The 24,833-nt window shown below is 40.4% G+C and overlaps 1 protein-coding gene across 1 annotated transcript in view; it reads right to left on the bottom strand.

Annotated features, from left to right (window-relative positions):
* KLHL32 (kelch like family member 32) overlaps positions 1 to 24,833 on the bottom strand; it is an 866,209-nt gene that overhangs the window by 41,910 nt on the left and 799,466 nt on the right. The window contains exon 9 of the mRNA XM_069235531.1: positions 4,700 to 4,892. Coding sequence (XP_069091632.1) covers positions 4,700 to 4,892 — 193 coding nt within the window. The remainder of the gene's footprint in view (positions 1 to 4,699; positions 4,893 to 24,833) is intronic.

Genomic DNA, 24,833 nt, shown 5'->3' with positions numbered 1-24,833 from the left:
ATATTAAAACAGTTTTTCTAATGGCCATTATATCAGCCAGGAGGATCAGTGAGCTTCAAGCTCTCTCATTTCACCCTCTATAAACCAGCTTTTTCCCTGACAAACTGGTCCTTGGGACAAGTGCCTCTTTTCTGCCAAAAGTTGTCACCCTATTTCGTGCCAGTCAGAACATCACCCTGCCCACATTTTTCATTCTGCCTCATCCTTCCATGGAGAAGGAGAGACTCCATTACCTAGACCCAAACATATCTCTCTTTTTCTACATTGATTGCACCAAAGACAATGGAGTGGGCGATCAGCTCCTCATCAGGTTCACTGGAGTGAAAAAGGACAAGGCTGTGCACTGTCCTTTTAGATGGATTGTGGTCTGCATTACATCGCCCGGGGCCTGCCAAGCATTTAAAGGGGGACAAGCAGCCACGCTCCACAGGCCAGTAGTGGCCCTGGAGACTCCATCCCACTTAGCCTGCCCAGCATTTGAAAAGGGAAGGGAGGGAACAGTTCCCCTCCCCGGGCCAATATTGATTACATGATCGCATCCCCTGCAGCCTAACCTTAACTATTTGGGTGCCCTGGCCCAAACCAAGCAGTAAGAATGAGGGAAAAGCAAGGAGAAGGTACACAAAAAAACAGGATAAAAAGCAAGGAAAAAGCAGTGAAAAGAGGGAAAAGCAAGGAAAAAGCAGAAAAAGCATGGAGAAAGCAGTGAAAATGAGGGAAAAGCTATATATATGTATACTTGCCCACCCGGAGGCTGCGGTATAAGCAAGCGGGGTAGACCCTGCTTTAAAAAAAAAAAAATGCCTGGATTTGTGGATCCTCCATGGATTTGGGGCCACATTAAAAAAAAAAAAACGCTTTTGGCCCCAGCGGGGTCCCTGTTTGACTTTACCACCAGGCCTACGGAGTCAGGGTATTCCTACCCTGTCAACTTATGGTATTTTTGCCCTTTTTTTGGGACTCAGGCGAGTCAGAGTCCCAAGACAGCTGTCAACACTTCCTGGTTGAAGTGTTGGCAGCCAATAAGATATCAGCATGAGATCTGTTGGATCCGTGGAGGACTTGTCTCTCTAGATATACAAATTTGTTTTCCCTTTAATATCCCCAAAATACTGAATAGATTTATGCCATATCACAAAAAGGGTTCATTCTGGACCAGAAGCTAGCTTTCTGCCAAATCTGGTGTTATTCCGTTCAGCAGTTCGGGCTGTAGTTGTGTTCCAAATCCCTGTGTGAAATTCCATGGGGAAAGTGTGTTTTGAGACCCCCCTCTTTCTGTGCCCTACTTCACGGATCAACCCAAAACTTTCCAGACTGCAGATGAAGTGACCAGTCCACTACTTTTAAAATTTCATGAAGATTCATCAAACGGCACTGAAATTATTAGCAAAGAACACTTTGGGCCTGATTACAACTTTGGAGGAGGTGTTAATCCGTCCCAAAAGTGACGGTAAAGTAACGGATTTACCACCAGCCGTATTACGAGTCCATTATATCCTATGGAACTCGTAATACGGCTGCTGGTATATCCGTCACATTTGGGAACGATTAACACCTCCTCCAAAGTTGTAATCAGGCCCTTTGACTATAGGAATTAGGCCCTAACTATATTTACCTACTGGCGACCACCAGATTATATATATATTTAAACATACATACACACACATACATATATATACACACACACACACACACACACATATATATTCACCCAAAAAAAAAACAAAGGTTACAGGGACATTATAGTTCGTTTCAGATTTTACACACACAAAACAATAGAAATTCATCAGGAATAGTTATACTTATCTCAAGAAACTATAACTCGCGCCCTCCTCGCCATGCACTGCTCATTGCCCCCACATATTACATCTTCTATGACATCATTGATAAAATCACATCAACATTTGTAATAAAATTATTGATGAGAAAACTGTGGTGGCGGGGGCATGAGTCTTAATTACCTTAGGGCATGATTTTTAGTTTCTTGAGATAAGTATAACTATAACTGCTGAATTTCTATGGTTTTATGTGTGTAAAATCTGGACCTACTATCACGTCCCTGTAACCTTTGTTTTTTAAATATCTATCTATCTATATATCTATCTATCTACACTGAAATAAAGGTTAGAGGGACGTGTATAATATGCACTATACATTTTACCCAACGAGGTAGCACTTAATAATTAGCCAGATGGCACACTTCCCCCCTTCCCCCCCCAGGTTAAAAAGCATTTTAAAAATAATGGAGACATCCATGACTGGATCTGTAGATTTCTCATGATTTTAAAATAAAAAAACGCGGTCTCCAGTGTTGTTAATGCTTTGGCCCCTGGGTGGGCCAGGTCCCTGGGGAATGGCAGGCTCATAAAAGGAGGGGGTGCATTGGGCCCACCTCCTAGGGCTTTTAGTATCCCTAGGGAGCCAAACTCCCTAGGGCTATGGTTTAAAAATATGACTGGGCTGTGCAGCCTTCCCGGGCACCTGGGACAACCCCCTCTCCAAGGCTAACTTTTCATAAAATGGGGGGAACCGGGTGGCCCGCACCCTGAGGACCACCACCTCCCTGGGACAAAATACTTTTACAATCATAGGGGGGTCCTGCGGATCCCCCTGTGCCCTGAGGACCACCACCTCCCTTGGGCTAACGTTTGATGGTATGCGGGGAGGCCGTGCCCCTCCCAGTACCCTGGTGACCACCATCGCCCCGGGGCAAGCTACCATTAGACTAAAAGAGGGGGTCCTGCACACCACCCCGGGCCAAGGGGACCGCCACTTTCCTGGGACAAAATTGAAATTAAGGAGATGGGCCGCACAGCCCCCCCTTGTGAGGCCATACAAGGCCCTGGTGACAGCCATCCCATAGGGCTGACAGCTCTGGCCAAGCAAAAGCAAACATAACTACGCTTTCAGCAAGTGAGAGCTGTCAAACTGCTCCTACTAGCTGAAAGCGGAGTTTTTGTCTCTTTCACTGCCCGCTGTCATGCAGGCAGGAAAAGAGATGAAAACATTGCTCCCACACGCAGGGAGCATCTCCCTGCGTGCGGGAGCAATGCTGGCTCCCGCAGGAGACAGGAGGTAGTTTGAACCGCATGGTGCCTTGAGGCTCCCCCGCGATCCTCATATACTGGGAGCCTTTGGCACCCAGTAACATGTGGCCAGGCCCCGGGGGATGGGATCCCTGGGGCCAAAATCAGCCCCCTTCCTTCTATGAAATAAGTATTTGGCCGTGGGAGGTAGTTGTCACCAGGGCTCGGGGGATCATTGTGGCCTCCCTTTAAATGATATTAGAATAGGCCCGGGGAGGTGGTGTCCCCCAGGGTGTGAGGGGTTTGCGTCTCCCCCATATTTTTTGAATTGTAGCCCCAGGGAGGTTGTGGTCCCTGGGATATGGGGGGTTCCGTGCGGTTCCCCCCCATATATTTTTTCATGTTGTCCCAGGAAGGTGGCAGTCCCCGGGACCTGTGGGAGAGTGGAGGGGGTCTGCTTGGCCGCCTCTAAGATGTTTTTTATTATGTAGCCCCGGGGAGGTGGTCGTCCACGGGGGCGAGGGGTTTGCACGACACCCTTAATTTTTTTTAATTAAATAGGCACTGGGGAGGTCTAGGTCCCCGGGGCTGTGCAGTCCCCCTAAATATACATATTTAATGTGGTTCCCTTTAAGCTCCAAACCCCTTTGTCCACACATGGTGCGGGGTTTGGAGTTTAAAGGAGATTGACCGCAGGGCCTGGCTCCAGGTCCTGCAGCCAACACCCACCACGCAGGGCCAAAGGCCATGTGTGGAGTTGGGTGATTATTGGGAGGTTGGACGCAGGGCCTGCAGCCAAACCCCATCATGCATATTTGGTAAATAAAACTACATGGCGTGGGTGCTAGTTATTCTTACCTTAGGGCATGTGTCATAGTTACTTGAAATTACTCTGACTATAATAGGTGAATTTCTTTAGTTTTTTACGTTTCAAATGTGAGCCTAACTATAACTTCCCCGTAGCCTTTGTTTTTTTAAATAAATATATATATATATATATATATATATATATATATATATATATATATATATATATTTATCATTATAAATTGTAATTAAATTGGCACCTTCCTGGCTTTCAGAACACCAAATCCTAATAAGAAATAGGAGGAGAAAGACATGTCTGCATGCAGTGGCCTTTACAATTTAAAATAAAAAAAAAATTATATTCCAGAGATGAGGTTTATTGCTTTTCTTCAGTGAAGACTCCACCAACAATCTGGATACGTTACAGTGCTGCTGTGAAGAGACTACTTTCCAACAAAGGTATTTTTATATTTGGTTTGACACCTCAGCTGTTGTTTATAGTATACATAGAACGGAGCTTTAGCTCTGCTCAGAGGAGCATTCATCTCCTCAACAACCTGGAAACAGTCAGCACTCGTGGGGAATGCAGAATTAAGCAAAATGTAATATCTAAACGGGAACTAAATCACTGATATAGATCATTTATTGTTCAGAAATTGATCGGTGGTTTTAATGGCAAGAAAGTAAAGGACGTCAACATAGAGAAGCGTAGGGACCCGTTTCAAAGTCTGTTTTGATTACTAGTGGGTCTCACACCCGGAGGGACACGGCCAACTTAAAACCCCGGTCCCCAATGTTACATTTATACATGTCAACCTTCACCTTTCCCAAAGAACACCAAAGACACTGCAAAACGAAGGACTTACCTGTGAGAAGGTTGAAATTACAGCGGCTCCACTGGTCTGTGTCGATGTTGTACGAGTCTATGTGGCGCACTATAATCCGGTCGTTGTTGTAGTCCAAATCATTCCCTCCTAAAACATACAACTTCCTTAGGACAGCGGCCATAGCGTGGTACACTCTCCGTTGTAGCATAGGGCTGCGGCTAATCCAGGTGTTCTACAAAGTGATAGGAAGGTCAGAGGGAAATTTGGAAGTGGCAGCAGACACAACTGACAGTAGCGTAGCGGATGCCAAATAATCTCACAAAACTCCACAAATTTACCACAATAATCAATAACATTTGACTCTAATGTGCAAGGCCGCTCTAAAATTATGAGTAAGTACACAAGATCCCATAGAGAAAATAGTGAACTATCTTCAAGATCTCTAATTTCAGTATTCCATTCACACTGCTATAAATTCTGAGTCACACTTTAGTCAGGAAATTTTCATGCAACGCAGCACAACAAGGGAAGCATTTCATTAAAAAAAGGAGAGTGGAGAAATGTGCCATGTTTACAAAGATGTGGCACACTTAAGCTCTCTCATTGCTCTGGCACCCTTGCGCCGTGGTGCAAGATTGTCAGTATAATGGACAGGATTATTTTTGTGCATGTAGAGATATCTTCTTCCACAAAAACAATCCTTTGAGGTGTATTCCTCTATCTGTGTGTGCTGTAGAATGCAGCACACATGGAAAGAGACAGTAATGAGGTAAATTAAGATATTTCTCGGTGTTATGCCTCTCTCGGGTAGGTGCACCATTTTGGCAGAAGTCCAGGTTTACCGCCTTTAATAAACCTGGGTGTGCTTCAAAATACATGGGTGAATGCAGGGGAATGCCCATGCTCCACCTAGGTAATGCCTACCGGACACAATGTAACAGAACGTAGCTCAAGGTGTTTACAAAGCGATGCAAATCAGCTCCTGCATGGTTTTGTTAAATCTTTGCAGGCATTTTCTGTTGTGACTGCACCAAAAAAGCGGTACAATCATGATGCAATTTTTTTTAGTTAATATGGGTCTCGATTTGTGACAGGATCCTGCCTTTGTGTGTATGCTTTATGTGCTTTCAGAGAACGCGATTCAAAAGTGAAGATAGTAAATTAATGGATGATCCCAATGAGCAATTGATAGGTCACACTTAGTGGTATGAAACTGATACCCTGCAAAATTCATGTCACCTTGAATGAGCCCTGTATGTCCATTTCACATAGATCAATACTTTCAGCAGTGACACAAGACAGCCTACATTGTGAAGAAACGATTAAGACCAGAGCTGTATTGAAGACCTGATAGTATATGATGCAGGATTGTCCAGTGTGAATGAGATTTCGTGTAAAACTATCACAGACAACATTAAGTAATACCATTTTCTTGAACACACTTCCTCGAGCCTGATGATATACTCCCTAATAGCAACTGTTCCTTTACGGCAGAATCCACTTGGAAAGAAAGAACTGTGGCATCAACGTGTTGCCTCTCCAACTGTACTCAGTGATGTCTGCGTTATCTGCTCTTTATAGAGGGTGTGCAGTGCCATCCAAGACTGGCAAAATGTCCATTATTAAATATCTGACAGAGGATTATGTGACGTGCTGGCATTTCACCTTACAGTCACTTCAGACCACTTGCTACAAATGGAACATATCCCCAGTATTAATACATCCTGACACAGATCGTTCTCTGTGGGTTCTGATGGCATCCAAGTAGTAATTGTTAATGGGCGGTACCACTACACAACCCTCTTTCTTGTATTATGTAACTGCATTATTTAAAGTTGACACTTAAATACACCAGCACAATTTAGGACTGTCTGCCTTCAGTTCAACTAGAGCCAAACCTACAGGCAGGTGAATGATAATTTCATTTGTGGCATAAACAAATGATACCCATAAATGCAGGTAGCATATCCTCAATGAGTGGTCCTTCGATGCTACTCATTGCTTAGTAACAAACATTCTGAGGACACTCAGCCCACAAGTATTAATGAAAAAACTGGTTGCCAAATATACAAAATGCTTTTGCACTTGCAAAGTTTCTACAATGCAAAGTGACATAATTGGCAAAGGTAAAAAATGCAATGTATAAATTCGAGTAGAAGTTGCAATTGTCATTGCAGGTTTCAGTGACCAACTGAATGAAACCCTCTACCACACTTTGGGGTATAAAGGAAATAGGTTTGGTGATAATGCACTCACCCACACCTGCTCTGTACTGAGACATCCAGGGCCAGATGTAGCAAGCCTTTTGCGCCTCGCAAACTGCAAAAAAACGCAGTTTGCGAGGCGCAAAAGGCCTAACGCGATGCCCAACCTCAAATTGCGAGTCGGTACCGACTCGCAATTTGAGGCTGCGACTCGCAAATAGGAAGGGGTGTTCCCTTCCTATTTGCGACCGCATCGCCATGCAGAGTTGCTTTGGGACCGCGAATGCGGTTGCAAACCAACTCGTAGTTACCATCCACTTGAAGTGGATGGTAACTCATTCGCAAAAGGGAAGGGGTCCCCATGGGACCCCTTCCCCTTTGTGAATGTCACTAAAAAAAACATTTGCCTACTCTGAAAAAAACGAAACCAAATGGTTTCGGTATTTTTTCTTTTTGCAGCTCGTTTTCCTTTAAGGAAAACGGGCTGCAAAAAGAAAAAAGAAAAACTGCTTTATTCAAAAAGCAGTCACGGACATGGTGGTCTGCTGTCTCCAGCAGGCCACCATCCCTGTGAGTGCCTAGACTCGCTATGGGGTCGCAAACTGCGACCCACCTCATTAATATTCATGAGGTGGGTCTTTGCGACCCCATAGCGAGTCGCAGAAGGTGTCTGAGACACCTTTCTGCATCTCGTATTGCGAGTTGCAATTTGCGAGTCGCTATGACTCGCAAATTGCAAGTCGCAATTTCATACCTACCTACATCTGGCCCAAAGTTCCTTCCTTCAAATATGTAATTGTCCCACATATAATGAACCCAAGTAAGTATTTTCTTGCTGCAGTGATGCCTCTAGCTCTTAGTTCTTGGAGGAATTCCTTGAACTTGCCCACTCCATCCAAATAACAGGGAAGAAAACTTCATCAGTGACTTCAAACTGTGGATTGATAGACCAGGATCGAAACCAGCCCCAAACGTTCATGGAAAGACGGATGCCCTGGTCGCGCATGGCCTGGTGTTGTGTGTGAAGATTAAGTCCAATAGATGGAAACAATTTGAACTTAATCTTCACACATAGCAAACATTGACGATATCCCACAACACACAGAGTCACTGTCAGACAATTGATTTCTCTCTTTTAACCTGTCAAATGCATTTTACCAACACATCACCATAATAACCAGAGCTCACACCCAATCATAGCTAGGCACTTCAAAAACATAAGCAAAGAGGAGTTCTGTACCCAAACTAGGACAACATCCATGAATATTTCCGATCACAAAAATGTTTCTGAACGTGTTCTACCATAAGACCTCATCAACCTTGGGAAGCGCTTACTCTTCTCTGAACCAGAAAACCAAAGGCTAGCATCAAATTCACCACCAAATGGTTTAACGAGGACTTCAATGAGCGTAAATACACCACCCAATAACACTAACAAATAATGAGAAAATCAAAAACAGACCAGGATAACATGTATTGTAAGAAGCACAGAAGGTCCGATGATGAATCTGTTATGAAAACTAAAAATCCCTGCATTGCCAATTGAATCACTGTGACCACAAACCACACTAGGGAGATGTTTTACACTATCAAGTGACAAATGTGAGAACATTGAAGGTCCACCCTTTTGCCATATGACAGTATTGTGAAGAAATCCTTCTGGTCTTTGACCCGAAATTGTCAACTTTTGGTTCTGTGAATCCACCTATGATCAATCTTCTTTACTCTCATTTTTTCTAATGACCAAAGAAGGCCTATCAGCAACAGCTCAAGGGCAAAAGCTTCCGACATTCGCAGTAATTAAATGTAATCTTTAATGACCACCATTCTGGGTGTAGGCCAGCAAGAGGTACTGAGACTGTCCTGACTAATATCCGCGAAGATCTAGTGTTGCTGTTGGATGAGAAGTACACACCCTTTAAAATGCTTGAAATCTCAGCAGTTTACCACATCATAGATCTTGGCATACTTCTCAGCAGGCTAGGGGAATGGGCTTGAGTGAATGACTTCAATTTGAAATGGATTCAATCAATTCTCTCAAACTTTAGCAAACAAGTCCTAGTTTGGTAAATGAAATCTTCATACTGGAAGGTGTTGTGCAGACTACCTCAGGAGTCATCACTTTGGTGCCTGTTCTTCAACACTTACATGTGCCTATTGGCACATTAACTAGAAGAGTGCCAAATGAGCTTTCAAAGGTATGCGTATGACACTCAAATCCACTTTCAGCTAGTCAACAGACTGACAAATCTCCAACATCATCATCTGTCTGCACCATATTTTGTTCAGGGTGAAAGAGAGTTTGCTTTGTCAGAATGTTACAAAGATAAACATATTTTTTATAGGAGAAGACTCCCTCTGACTAGCATTTGACTGGGACACATATTTAGTAGTATTGCCATCCACTCCACTGAAAGTTAAGAATCTGGGAGTCCTATTCAAATTTGATTTAATCCTTTATGCCCTAGGTAAATGAAGTGATCAAGGGAAACAATTTGCATCTATCCCTATTCAGAAGCATCCCTCCACTCCTGGAAAATGACTGCTGGGACGAGTTTGCAGGAGTCGTGTTAGCAACTTAGACTACTGAAACTGATTGACAGGCTTCAATGGATCGAGAACCAAGATACCAGACTGTGTATGAACCTGTGATGATCTGACCATTTCAAAACAACATGAACGCATTTGCACAGGCTCCCAGTAGATACAAGAATAAGATTCAAAGTTCTTTGTACCATGCAGGAGGCATACTGCGATAGAGGCCCACTCTTATGATCAGCAATTATAAACATTTTCTCTCAATTCAGACAGGATAAAGGTTGAGGCAGATCACTAGGATTTTTGGGCCAGTCAAGGTGAAAAACTATAACCATTTAGGAAAGTGAAGACTGATCTGTTCTAGTGTGCATTCAACTAAAAGCCACACCTTTGGGCACATTCATTGCACTCTGTATTTCACTGGGTACTCTGGATTATCTGAAAGGAAATGCATAGCACTTCATGTATATTTTAAATAAATAAATCCACACACTTAGAATTGAAATGCTAAATGGCTAACAAAAGGGCATTCAAAGAAATGTGTAAATGCACTGTGATCGTTTCGGCAGTAGCACATAATTGAATACTTAACATGTAGCAGTGAGTCAGAGGCCATTTGCAAAGTGGAATCTCTGCAGGAAGGACAGCTGCCACTGTGAGAGTTACTACTGTGGAAGTCAAGGGGAATGGATGTGAGTCTCATGGACTGTTGCATGCTGCTGTCAATATCCCCTTTATTTGTGCCATGCCACCACACTGGATGCACAGTTGAAGCTCTGCTGCCCATTGCATGTCTCGATATTTGCATTTGCAGCCGTTCATACAGATTTGCTGACTGAATCTTTCTCATGAATATTGATGAGGCAGGTCTTCTGAAAAGCCTTGCAAATGGCATTTTTATGTCTTGCTGGATTACAACATCTTGAACAGTAAAATTACTTGGTAAATGCGGCACTTCACTGAAAGTCAGCCAATTGGTACATTGGATCCCACACACAAGTGTAACCTTTTTTTCTCTAAAATAACTGGAAGTAGGTCCCATAAACACATTTCTTTTTTGAATTCAGAATAAACCAGATAGAGGTGAATAAGAAAAATGAGCTACTGGTAACAACAGGTCTACAACTTAGGTCTAGGTTTACTAAAGGTGCGCATAGTTATTGTGTGGCACTGCGTACCACCTACATGTTTGAAACACTAATTGACACACACTCAGTAAAAGGATACGACTACTGGAGCATATACAAAGTGTGATGAGATGAGCTCTTAGCATTGTTTCTCGGTGTTTTAGACCATTATTTGTTGTTGGTGTTATTCTTCAGTGAATTAGTCAAGTGCCAAATCACTGACTTGTACTTTTGCACAAACAATTCACAAGCCAGAAACACTCTTGACATTTTCTTTGCAGTACTGATACTGGTTAATCTGCTGATTCTCTCTTTGAACACCTCTTATGTCTACTGAATGCATTCATTTCTTTATCATTTATATAAAAAATTGTGATGCATCGGCCATTAGTAGTACTGGAGCTAAATCAGATAAAAACTAGATGTGACATACCATATAGTGTTTGTGAAGTGGATCCTAGTATATATTTGAGTGCACTTAGGGGCATATTTATACTTGTTTTGCGCCAAATTTGCGTCATTTTTTTCACACAAATTCAGTGCAAAACTAACTCCATATTTATAATTTGGCGCCAGACCTGTCTAGCGCCCAATTTATGGCATTAAAGTCATTTTTTGGACATGGAAACCTACTTTGCGCCAATGAGATGCAAAAAAGGCATTCCTGTGCAAAAAATGACTCTGTGGCCTTAGCACCATCTTTATCCCCCCGTGCTAAAATCACGCACAGGGGGGAGGACCAGTATTTAACACCTGGGTCAGGGCAGGCATTAGGGGACCTGTGGGCCTATTTCCATGGTGGAACACCATGGAATAAGCCCACAGGTGCCCTTCCCAGGCCCCAGGGACACCCCCACCCACACCAGAGGGACAGTGGAGGATGGATGGCCCATCCCAGGTAAGTATAGGTAAGCACAGATAAGTATTTTACTTTTTTTTAAGTGCTGTTGGGGACCATGAAGTGGGCCCCCCCCTACATGGCACTGGGTGCAATGGCCATGCCCAGGGGACCCTGGTCCCCTGTGCTAGCCATTGGGGTGGTGGGCATGACTCCTGTCTTTTCTACAACAGGAGTCATGTGGTATGGATGGTTTTCCATCACAAAATGACGCTAGGCTGGATAGAGTCATTTTTTTTACTATAACCTGCCTAACGTCATTTTCTGTTGCAAAACCCCCTTCTTCCAAACCGCCTGCCCCACCCGGCTATCGTCATTTGTTTTTACGCTAGCCTACCCTTTGCACCGGTTTGCACCATTCCATTAATATGGTGCCCGGCTGGTGCTCAAAAATGGTGCAAGCCTGTGCTAAACCTTTTGGTGCAAAACTGCGTTGGTGCAGTTTTTCACCAAAAAGTATAAATCCAGGCCTTAATATTTCCTCACCTGTGGTTTTTATATGTGAGGCCAATCATGTGCTGTGCGATTCATGTGAAATAGATTCTAAGGTCTCTATAAATGGTTGTGGGTGTGTTATTTGTAATATCTAGGTGTTGGACTATGTGCTACCCGTGAATATAATAATCCTCTGTGGATTTAGTGTTATATATTGTTTTGCTAATAGTGAACTTGTACCAGCAAGTTGGTTAAGGCTAGCATATGAGAACGTGTTAATATTTTACTAGTGGAGCAATCTAATTGGTACCTGCAGTGGTGGGGCCAGTTCATATCCACAACATAAAAGCCTTCACTCTCAGCATGCACAAAAGTGTATTCGTTTCTCAAATAGCACGTTTTTGCAAATCTAAGTAAGTATGAACCATTCTTCATCGTTATACATTCTTCAGTAACTGTTTGCTTCGAGCCATCATCAGTATATGTTGGTTGATCAAATTCGTTGTATTACATTCACAGTGCAGTATAATGTGCTAAAATATATGTTAAGGGCCTGATGGGCTAACGCAATTTGTCGTACAGAGAAATTGCTCTTCCAACAAGCAATGCCATGAATAAAGGAATTTTCCAAGAATAATATTCAAAGGCATTTCCCCGTTCATTGCACTTACCATTATTTTCTTAAACAAACAACCCTGAAAATGTGAAACATTTATTAGTATTATAATGCATTAATGAATTAACCATGTAATACCTGGCTTTGCAATTGGGATGAATAGAGATGGCGTGAATTTTTGTGTTAAAACTAGAACACGTTGAGTCATGTTTACTTAAACTGTTGTCTTTGTTATTTATACTATAAGGTTCAAAGATTATGTAGTTAAGACTCCATGTCACTCTGTTAGATATCAGCACCTGTAAGAAAGATTGCAAACAAACACAGCTTTGCGGTGCGTGTTTCCATGCTTATAGTTTTCCAGGGAGTCTTTCACAATTGTTTGGGAAGATCAAGTCAATTCTGAAACTGAATACACTTATCTTTTAGTAGTCTAAGGTCCCCATCTATTATTTTGACTATGCCCCTAATAGTTGAAACATCTGTCTCCCTAAGCTCTGGGGCTGCTTTGCTAATGGAATTGGCAGATTTTTTAATTGATGCCATTGTTAGCCACAAGAGTAAGTATTATTTCGACATACTTTTCTGTTGCAGCCCCTCTAGCAACATGATCACATTCATTTCTTCATTAAATGATTCAATGTGGTCTTTTATTTTAGCAAGAGGGCACTTTTAGGCCATAATTGACCTTCCTAAACCTACGCATAACTTATCCTATTCTCTTGTCGTCCCACAATTCCTTTAGCAAATCTCTGATGAAATTTGTGCACATTCCAATTGCATGTTGCCTTTGACTCATCTGTTACATTGTTTAAAGTACCGTTAACGCTCAAAGCATTCATTTAATCTCTTTTTAATGCCCTTCTCCAATTCTAGTTTGGAACATGCAGGTCATTTTGTCTAGGAAAAATAGGAATTAGTAATTCTCTAAAATCTTTGAAATCAAAGCATTCTATTTGATGAACATTGTTAGACAGAATTTAACATCTTCAGGACAGTAGAGAAGGAAAAGGAGTAACATTTCCCTGAATTTGCCTTTCCCTACTTCCCTTCACTTTCCGTGAGAGATTGCGTTTTCCACACCACAACTCCTTGTTGAGTCTATTGGTCCAAACATAGAAGAAAAAATAATTTTTTGTCTCAAAGAAACAGAAAAGCAAGATTTATATATTTCTGGTTGTTGAAATAACTGCCAGGGTAAAACTTATATTTTGATGGTGGTTTGAAGTAAAGGAATTTTGCAACCCCACTGACTGTGTGGAAGCACCATCATAATGATATTTAAAACATGTAAAAATCTGCCAGCATATCGATTGTAACAGTACAAATCCCAATAGTTATCCGTAGCGAGATAAGGATCAGCATCATACATTGAAACAGGATTGCATTTCATTATGCACGTTATTTATAGTATTCTTATCCTAGCCACTAGCAAAGGGCCCTGGTAATAAAATGTCATCTAGGCTTAGACAAAAGATCTGTGACACTTGTACAGTCTCTGCTGGTCCTAGGATCTGATACTAGGTTCTCCCAACAGACTTCATTTGCAGCAGGTTTGTTATTATCTTGACTGTAGACTCACTCAACATACTCTTAGTAACTCTGTGTCAATTTTCCTGCTTGTCTCACTTCATCAATGCTGAGCTTAGATCCTCAGTCTCTGGAATATAATTATTGTGCACCATTTGAATACGAAACACCACTATGGTCAACCAAATTATGAAAGAAACCAGTGTCAAAGCTATTCAGATCTAAGTTCAGGGAAGTTTAATATATGTTGTCATTGCACTTCTTAACTCCACCTATCTACTTTGCCAATTTAGGTGTGAATTATCTATGAAAGTAATTTTAAAACTATAGTTTTATCAGTGATTGATTAATTAATGGTTTGACAATCAGACACTTTAAAGTTAATTTCTGATGGGTTTCTGGTGCTTTCATTTAAAATGTTTTCAGTGTAATGTGAGATGCGTCAGTGCAGATGCTGTAAATGCATTTTTAAGCATTGTAGTGCTTACCGCTTATTGATCTGTGCGTCAACTTGGTTGCTCCTCATACAGAGGGTGTTCTGACTCGAGTACAAACTCTGACACTCTTGTTGATTACACTGATCATCTGTACAAGGTGGGCCATATGATACTACTTTACTACTTGTTTTCTCTATGGGCAGTGGTGATAGTTCCACGGTTCTCAATTCCTTCTATGCTATGACTGGCACAAGCTCTCTGTAGGCATAATCAAATGTTATCTTTCTCCTAAATTCTCAGCCATAGGTACTATGACTACATTGATGGGCTGCAGCTTCCTTTGTGGCACCCAAACTTTGTTTAGTGAGCTACAAATCCTGTAACAGATCAAGGCGTGACTGATCTTTAAGATTCTCCCCTCCCTGAATAGTATATAAAGCTGTCTGTGCACTTTATAAGTTGCTTAGTCAGAGTGCAACGTTACTTAACACCTTTACTGTCTAAGCTTGTTTGAAAAAAACTGTTGGCTCTCTCAACTACCCCATTTGAATCAAGCATACAGTGATATGAAAATTGAAGGTATAGTCCTTCCTTAGTAAACATTTCTGCGAATACTTTAAAGGTAAAAGATGCCTTAATCTAATGAAAAGTAACACTCTCCAACCATTGTAATTACAAGTCTTTTGCATATGTGAGAGCTGTGACCTGATACTGTTGCTAAATCCACCAACTACAGAAATCCATTGCTATCAATATATATGTATATTTATTTATTAGCTTAAGTGGACTGATATGATTGAGCTAAACTGTTTAAAATGGTTGTATTGCTTGCACATGCTGGGGTGTTTGTCGCCTCTGTGGAGGCATAAACATCATTAATAAAATTGTGTGATAAAACAAAATGAAAATAACGTGTGCTTTTAAAATGAAAACTGAAAATGTGTGTTTTGGAAAATATGACCTCTCTGGTGGTAACCATAATCTAGTTCAACATAATAATAATTAACTGACTAATGAAAAGTATTTTGTATGTTTATAATTAAAAGATTAAAAGTTATGTAGTGTTGTACATTGCACATTTTAGTTTTGCTTTAAAAAGGCTCACGTTAAACAGAATGCAGCAATGTTTAAACTGCTAACGTTGTGAATTTTTTTTCTGAGCATCCTGTGACATGTTCTTTGCTCGCAGTGGAAAGGTTATGTTCTTATGTTGCAACATTTGTCTGGCACGCTGAAGGTAACATGTACTTGGGGAACAAAAGTGTACTAGGTTTATAAATAGGTTTGTGTCTAATCTGCAACATTTGTATTCTGCTGCAGAAGCTGGTGACTGCAAGGAGAAAGGATGAACTAATGGTGAACGCAGAAAAATGAAAAGGCTACAGGGTAGAACGTGGAGTGAATTTAATTGGCTTTTGACTTAAACCAACCCATAGACTGACCAATAGAGTTTTAGCTAGTTGTTTTCTAGGAGTTTAATATAACAGAATGAGGTGATGTAGTGTTTCTGAGTTCTGCTGCTCCGGTCAGTGCTTAGTCAGTTCTTCTCAGATCCTTGCTGTGCTCAGATGTGCTTTTATTATTGCTAGTGTAATAATGTGCTGTGTGTTAGCTTTCTGCCACTGACAGTTCAGATGCATTAAGGCAAAACATTACTGAACTGTTTTCTATATTATCACTGACCATGAAGATGGTCAGAAGATGCTCCACTGATGAAGTCTTCGCTGCCTGCTGATCCATTTAGGAGAGGTATAACCAAATTGCACATTTATCTTTCTTGTTGATGTTTTATGTTTTCTCTTTTAGAAATTCAACTGCTATTTTTTATTAGGGCCGCAGTCAGATGTTTTCCAAATTAATTTTTGTCTTCTTTTCTTTTTGCATGAAGCCAAAACATGCTTTTCTGATTAGAGTAATAGTTAGGGATGCCACATTCTAAATTTGACTGTTTTATACATGGATTGTAAACAATTAATCTGCAATAACTAAATGTATTGTGTATCAATCATTTATTTGCTATTCATTTTTATTCTGCATGGTGGTTCTTGAGTGGTTCTTGAATGTCTAATGATAACTATTTTGTGTAGACTGAGATTCTTCCAGCCTGTGTTATTCATGTATCTTTATCATTTTGTCTTGTTTGGTTTACATGATCTTAGCATTGTTAATCTAAAGGGCAATAGATGTTTGAACTTTACTAAACTGGTGTGGTGGTTTATGGTCACATGGGTCATGGTGTGTTTAAGTTACTGACTCCAATATGAAAGGTGATGTTTATTGGTTTGATTTCATTTTTGTTAACCATCTCACTCCTATCTGATTCCGAAGATCCGTGTCAACCTCTAGGGGTAATTGATAGTAACCCTATATGTGTCACCTTATAAATAAATTACCAAAAGAAATATAGGGCTAGACATGCCCACAATTTTGGTAACAGAGGACGGTTATGTCTCAATGGGGGGGGGGGTTCGCTTCAATAGGAGGGGTTATATGTCATTTAGAAAGAATTTGAAGATTTGCCAATGCTGGTTTGGATGAAATTTGGTTTTGCCAATGCTTGTTTGAAGGTGTTCTCAGCGTTCCTAGTGTGATTTGTGATTGGGCTTACTCCAATGTAGTTTGTTAGGGAATGTGCGTACTCCAAAGGGTGTATGTAGAGAAAGATGTTTTACTTCAATTGTATGTGTGGGGCATTGTGCTAAAAAATTGCCCACTTAGTTGTTGATATACAGTGCGTGGTCTAAGACTTCGGAGACTGAGTATTGTACAAGTGTATGAGACAACTGGTTGTTGCTGTAACTTGTCTTTTTACTTGGTCAATCAGGCGTGGTTGACAAATAGTATTCCTAGAGTGTGTGGTAAAGGGAGTGCGAGTTTGACTGATATTGGTGATTCCTGAGTACACAAGGAGGATCTAGTATTAGTCAAGGGTAGAATTTGCTGGTCAAATTTTTCTTGCAAATCAGAGAAAGCCGAAGTTGAATGAGTAGTTGTTAGAGCTAAAAGTCACAGTCAAATTCTGTAAGGCTTCCGAAGTGACTGTGTTCCCTGCCAGTAGTAAGCAGATAAGTTGGTGTGTTGATTTTTCTTTAGTTTTCACAATATTTGCATTCGTTTTTGTGAGAATTGAGTTTTGGAGGACAAGCCGCAAGACTTTGTAAGCCGCTGTGTGTGATTGTGACGTCACTTAAGGTCTGTGCTGAGATAGGTCAATTGGCAAAAGGGAGCCGTGAGCGGATTGGTTGACAAACACGAAGGGCTATTGGTTGAGAAAGGCAAGCGAAAAAGATTTTGGGATTGAATTACTTCCCATTTTAAATTTACATTTTAGTTTTAAGCAAGATTAAAGTAAAAATGAAAAATTTCAAAGCATTGAAGAGCTCAAGGAAGATGCTTTTATTCCAGTTAGAGTAGGATGAATTGCCCCGCCAGAAGGTACACCATCATACATTGTAATGGAAGAGAAAGGTACTGCAGCATGTATTTGGTTGAAACAATGGTGCAAAAGTACAGAAAAGGAAGGGGGTTTAGAGCTTCCTGCCAATTGAACTTTTAATATGAGAATTATAGAGAATATGAGAAGAGTGCGGTATGAGTTAAAACATCCTCCAAAACCAGCACAATTTGAAGCTTAAGCTATTTGGGAGCTAGTGGCCAGACTATAAAAGAAATAGCAATTTTAGAAGAGGATGAGAAAAGTTGAGAAGACATCATTAGAAGCAAGATGGTACAATGAGCAAAATGTTTGGAGAACTGAAACTTTACATGGAATTGGGATGTTTCCTGCAGTTACAGAAGAAGAGAACAGTGTCAGACAAAATTCCAAGAAGAAGAATAAAGATTCTTCTGAATAAGATGAGTTGAAGTCAAATGAGGCTAGGAAATCATTGACTTATGATGATGACTCAGAAGATGATTAATTTATAATGCAGTTACTGAGAAGTCGTCATATGTAGCACAAGAAGCAAGTCCGGGTACTAGTACTGGCCCAAGTGCTCCAGTACCAGTTGTAGTAACACAGAGTCAAGTACAGGTTGCAACTAGTGTTCCTGCTATCACAGTTACTCAGACACTTGTGTCTCAGGTTGAGTTACCTGTAGTCTATCCTACAATTCCTGTTGTGAGTTCTGCACCGAGCATGACAGTACAAGTATTGCAATCATCACAGATGTCATAGATTACCAGAAACCAATGATGGTTCAGGTGGAGCCTACACCTAATTGAGTGGCTCCACTGCAGGTTCAGATATGTTGAGGAATATACCTGTAACAATATCACAGTTGAATTCTTCAATTATGTCGGGTCAGAATTCAGGAGTAATTTACTCTAGAAATCAGACTGTTCAATCAAGTCCAGAAGCATTAACAGTACCTGTTACTATTGGTCCTGTTGTACCATTGTTTGCCCAGTGCAATAATAAGAGCAGTGTACAGAATATTTTTAATTAAAATGCAGAGATGGAAAGACTCAATGTTACTGTGGGAGTTATATCTCCAATGCATCAGACCTTAGACAAGACAGGTCCACTGATTGATCTAAGTTATTCCAGGACTTCACAGAATTTGGGAAAGTCAGGTTTGAATTCAAATTCATTTCTGATGACTCCAGAGACCCCATGTGGGTTGAGACCTGAAATTGGTAAGATGCTTAAGAGTCATTTGATATGCTGGCAAGCAAAACCAGTGGATGAAGGATTACAGTTTGCTAAATACTGTAATGATGAGATTGAAATGAAGCAGAAGATATTGAAGAAAAAGGTGCTGGTGATGCACATTAAAGCAGCACTACGAGGAATGCAGGGATTTTTTTTCCACAGCAGCAGGGAAACATGCAAGTATTTCAAAATCAGGGACAGGCAAAAGGTAGGGGTTGTGGTGGTAATGGAAATGAAATCGTGGTGTCAATCTGAATACTGTTGTTAGTACAAGTGATATGTAGACAATGAAAATAATGTTACCATGTCACGCTTGCAGAAACATAGGGCATTGGAAACGGGAGTGTCCAATGATGGTATAAGAGGGCATTGTTATGAAGAAAAAGGAAAGCTCTTTTTTCCAAATTTGAGAGGACTGAGAATGAGGGGTCCTAATTAAAATGTCCAGAATAATGTAAACCAGATGCAGATTCCTCAGCAAATGCAAAGTTCCTAAATCGAGGCAACAGATATGTGTGCCACGTTTTCAAGTGCCACAGTCACGGCAAATGCAGCCCCAAATACATATGATATCAATGCAAATACCACAAGCTCCAATGGTGCAGCAGCAGGTGATGCTTCCTCAGCACAACACAGGTCAAAAGTTAAATCACAGTAATCAAACAGTGCATTAGTTTACACTCCATAGTGTGGATGAATCAAATGATGAAGTGATGGGTGAGAGTTCAGATGAAGAAGAATGTGTGTTAGCAACTTAATTATAAGTGAATCAAAAGGGTCCTTATGTAAATGGAAAAGTAATGGATCATGATGTTTCATTCCTAGTTGATACAGGAGCTTCATGCTCTACAGTGAGAACTGCAGAAGTTCCAAATGTGCCACTTTCTGGGAAAACAGTGCAGATTGTAGGAGTTGCAAATCATTTCCTAACAAACCCAATTACTGAACCAGTTCCTGTTAAAATTGGTAATTTTGAAGCTTTGCATAAATTTGTGGTTTCTGACTCAAGTCCAGTTTCCTTATTAGGAAGAAATCTATACAAATGATGGAATTGTTATTAAGACGAATAGTGATTATGATTCGCCTATGCAAATTGAATGCAATTCAGTAAATGAAGAATTTCCACTGATTAGTTTCTACCCTGCATTTACAGTACAAGATTTGCCAACTGACTTACAGAGTACAGTTAGTTTAAAAGTTTGAGACCTTTCTGGAAAAGACATTAGTCGGTAAAATTGCCTTATTGAATAATTTGGGAGAGAATGGAAATAAAGTGTCCTCAGCAAAATTACAGTACTGCCGGAAAGAAGTGGAATATTTGGAACACCAAATAGAGAAGGGTGCAAGGAAAGTTTCCAGAGATGGAGTTACAGCTATTTTGCAAATAAATGCTCCTATTACACAAAGAGATGTCAGGATGTTTCTGGGAATGGTGAGTTACTGTCGCCAATGGATTCCCAATTTTTCTGTTATGTCAAAGCCATTACAGAGACTGATCCACAAAGATGTTTCTGATCCAGTACGCTTTGATGAAGCTTGTATGGAAGCTTTTACTGAGCTGAGAGAGAGTTTGTGCAGAGCACCAGCTTTGGGAATGCCTGACTACACGAAACCATTTATGTTGTTTTGTCATGAACGTGATTTTTGTGCTCTTTCTGTCCTGATCCAAGTACATGAAGGTGTAAATTGCCCAGTAGCATAGTTTTCTGCTAGTTTTAATCCAGTCTCAGCAGCTTTACCAGGCCGTTTGCGAGCTGTGGCAGCGGTTGGTTTGTCATTGGTTCAATGTGAAAATATTATGATGGGACATTCTTTATCTGTTTTGGTCCCTGCCTCGGTGGAAGAATTGCTCACCAGAACAAAAACTCAATACCTAACAAATATGAATACTCATTTTAGGTTCTTCACATGTTACTTTGAAAAGATTTACAGTGCTTCACCCAGCAACCTTGCTCTAAAGAAGAAAAAGTTGAATTTAAGAAACTGAAAGAAGTTGAAAATGATTGTCTGGAAGTTACTGAACTGTGCACGAAACCCAGACCTGATATTCAAGATACTCCGTTAGAAGAAAATGATAAGGTTGTTTTTGTTGATGGTTCCTGTCTAAGAGAAAATGTGTTAAGATTAAAATCTGAATATGCTGTGTGCACAATTTCTGGTATATGTGAAGGTTCATGGCTTCAAAGAGTATTTTCTGCACAAGTGGCAGAATTGGTGGCTCTTTCTAGACTGTGCTGTATTTGTGCACAGCTTAAAGTTACAATTTTTACAGACAGCACAGCCAGTATGGATTTGGAGCAGTCCATGATTTTGGTCAGCTGTGGTCACACAGAGGTTTCATGACCTCTTCTGGCTCACCAATTAGAAATTATCTACAGTTACCTGAGAGGATTGATGTGGTTAAATGAAGTGCACACCAGAAACCAAATGATTTTGTTTCAACTGGAAATGCTTATGCGGATGAAGTTGCAAGGTTTTGCGCATTGAACTGCATCTCTTTTAATTGGAAGAACTAAAAGAGGATACAGTAAATGCAAATTACATGCTACCAGCAATTGATACATGGGAGGAAATTAGAAATGTGCAGGAAAATGTTAATGAAGATGAGAAAATAAATTGGTTAAAATTAAAATGTGTTCAAAGAGATGCGGACGACCTATGGATCACAAACAAAGGGCAGGTGGTGTTGCCAAGCTGTCTACTGGCGCAAACGGCAAGACTATACCATGGTCAAGCACACATGGGCAGAGATGCAATGATTTGAACATTTAAGCAATCCTGGTCCAATCCAAAGTTTAGGCAGGTTGCTGAAGTAATTTGTCACAGATGTATATGTCAACAAGTGAATGTGGGAAAAAGAACAGTTGTCAATTTGAGTCACACTGGAAGAGCAGGAGGTCCATTTAGCAGCATGCAGATGGATTTCATTGAGATGCCTTTGTGTGTTGGTCTGAGATACGTGTTGGTGATCGTTTGTATTTTTAGTCACTGGATTGAAGCCTACCCTAACTGTAGAAATGATAGTCTCACAGTAGCAAAGCTTTTACTTAGGGAGTTGATACCTCATTTTGGGTTCCTGGCCTCTTTAGAATCAGATAGAGGAAGTCACTTCAATAACAAAGTGATAAAATGACTATGTTTAGCCTTAAACATTGAGCAGAAGTTGCACTGTAACTATCTACCTGAAGCATCTAGCGTAGTAGATCAAATGAATGGAACTCTGAGGGCACCACTTGCAAAAATGTGTGCATCTACGAATCTGAAATGGCCAGATGCATTGCCTTTGTTTCTGATGAATGAGAAACACACCTGATAGAAAGCCTGGACTATCTCCACATGAGATGCTCATGGGTAGAGCAATGAGGTTGCCAGCTGTTCCTGCAAATGGTACCGTGAATATAACAGATGATATGGTGCTGGATTACTGAAAGAACCTGGCTCACAATTTCTGTCACCAGGTGGAAGCTACAAGCATGCAGCCATCCCAAGACCAGTGTCATAGTCTGCAAGCTGGTGATTGGGTGGTGGTCAAGAATCAAGTGAGAAAAACTTGTCTGGAACCTAGGTGGAAGGGCTTGTTCCTGGTAGTACTGGTTACGACAACTGCTGTGAAGTGGACTGGAATTCTGAACTTGGTTCACCCCATCCACTGGAAGAAGAGTTGTTGAGAGTACCAACACCTATTGAATAGTCTCAAGGAGGAAGAAGAGAGACTGTGGAAACAGGAAGAGAGACTGTGGAAACAGAAATAGAGACAGTGGAAACTGGTGAAGATCCAGGTACTCCTCTAAGAGACGCGCTAAACACACCTCTGAGAAATGAAATAGAGGTACTTGAAGTTGCACAAGCATCAGCAAAGGTAGCAGGAGAGTTAAGTCAGAGGAAAACTCTCCCAGAAGCAGACGATTGGGAAGATCAATTGAAACAGATATTGTTTCCTGACCAGCTGAGGAGGGAGTTGAGTTGAATCAAAGTCATGCAGACTGACTCCTCCTGAATTAGCTAATGGTGAAGGTACATCAAGTGAAGGTCAAAATCATGCGGAATCAAAAAGAGTTGCAAGTCCAGTTTTGTAAACAACACTCAAAGAAAGCTGTGAAAGAAAACAAGTGGTCTAAATTGCAGACAAGTGAAAAGGTTCCAGATGTACTGTCAACTATAAATGAAGAGCCAGACACGACAACAAGAGCAGATACAGACGAAGATCTGAGTGAAGGAGAAATAAGAGCAAATCGGAGATCACAGAGAAAAAGAGTTGCAAATCGTAGATACTCAGGTCCTGAATTGGTATATTTGACAGCAGATGAGTGGCAACATGAATTTTTGTCTTTTGGTTTTGATCGTTAATTTCCAGATCAATATTTTGGAACTTGAAATTACTTAGGAACTGAAATTTGAAACTACATTGCCAGCTGAACAAGAGAGACATTACATGCTACAAGTGATAATCACTGTCCAACAGACTATGTTCTACTAAAAAAGACTTTGGGAACTGATTTTTGACATGCTGCTAAACTGATTTTGCCAAAAGTTCTGGAGAAAAGTCTGAAAGCAGTATATAACTGCAAAGGAAGATTGAAGATTATTTTTGTTTTTGATTTTTGGCTGCATAGTTAAATATTTTCTTTTTCTTTTACTTTCTGATTTTTATAGGTCATGGATAACAATCATAATTGAGTTAAAAAACAATAGGTGTTGCAAGTGTATGTGTATTGCTTTGGGAGTTGTATGTGTGCTAATATGGTTGGTGTTGATAGTGAGTGTGAATATTCATCATACACTTGAAAATAGTTATATTAGTTCTTTAGAGACTACTACACTTTTGAAGTTAGAAAAGTTTAACAGGGATGAGAAATATTTACACTTAGACAACTCACAAGGAGATCTATCTTCTAATGTTTTCTATTGCTTGTTGTATGAATATGTTGAGATAATGAATGTGAGAGAATGCTATGTTTGTATGCAAACTCCTTCATCAGTAAGGAGTTACTTATCATTGCTTGCCATTAACATATGGAATTAGTTGTAGTCTTTTACTATCAAGGCTTTATAACCAAGAGTACATACAATATTTCTATTCTAACCTATATGTTGAGTTTTCTTTTGTTCCAATTAAGCATCATTTGAGTAACATAGCTAAAGGGAAGAATATAGACATTGTGAGAGGTTTCTTTGAGCCTACACTAACATTTGGTACAGCTTATGCTCATAGAAAAAACCTTACATGCTTGCTTTTGCCAATAGAAAAACCTTTTCTAGATCAAACTGATGAAAGGAGAAAGGCATTGAAGGAGAAAATAGAGAAAGGGTTAGTGAAAAGAACATTTCAAAAGTACTATGCATTTAGTGAAACTAAAACCAAAGGGAAGCTAGCTCTAGACTTTAAACATGTAGGAAAGCTTTGTGTGCATAGTCGTCAATCCAGAACTGATAAAACGTTTGTGGGAACGAGTGAGTGCAGACATGTATTTCTCTTTAAGTATACATGGGACTATATGTTAAATGAACTGTTATTCCCAGGATACATTCCATCTGTGGGCGAAAATAATTAGTTGTATTCCTGAAGATTTACCTGATTGACAATATAGATGTCACACATAACTCAAATGAATTGCAGAAACCAAGATCAAAAAGAGAAACTTATTCTGAAACGATTGGGGATATATTTGGAGCAATTATTCCTTCTGTAGGAGTTGTTCTGAATGCTCTGAAAATTAGAAAGTTGTCTACTATT

This window comes from Pleurodeles waltl, chromosome 5, assembly GCF_031143425.1.
Source record: "Pleurodeles waltl isolate 20211129_DDA chromosome 5, aPleWal1.hap1.20221129, whole genome shotgun sequence".
Taxonomy (NCBI): Eukaryota; Metazoa; Chordata; class Amphibia; order Caudata; family Salamandridae; genus Pleurodeles; species Pleurodeles waltl.
Note: the sequence above shows the minus strand (reverse complement) of the source record. Positions and strands in the feature narration are given on the sequence as shown.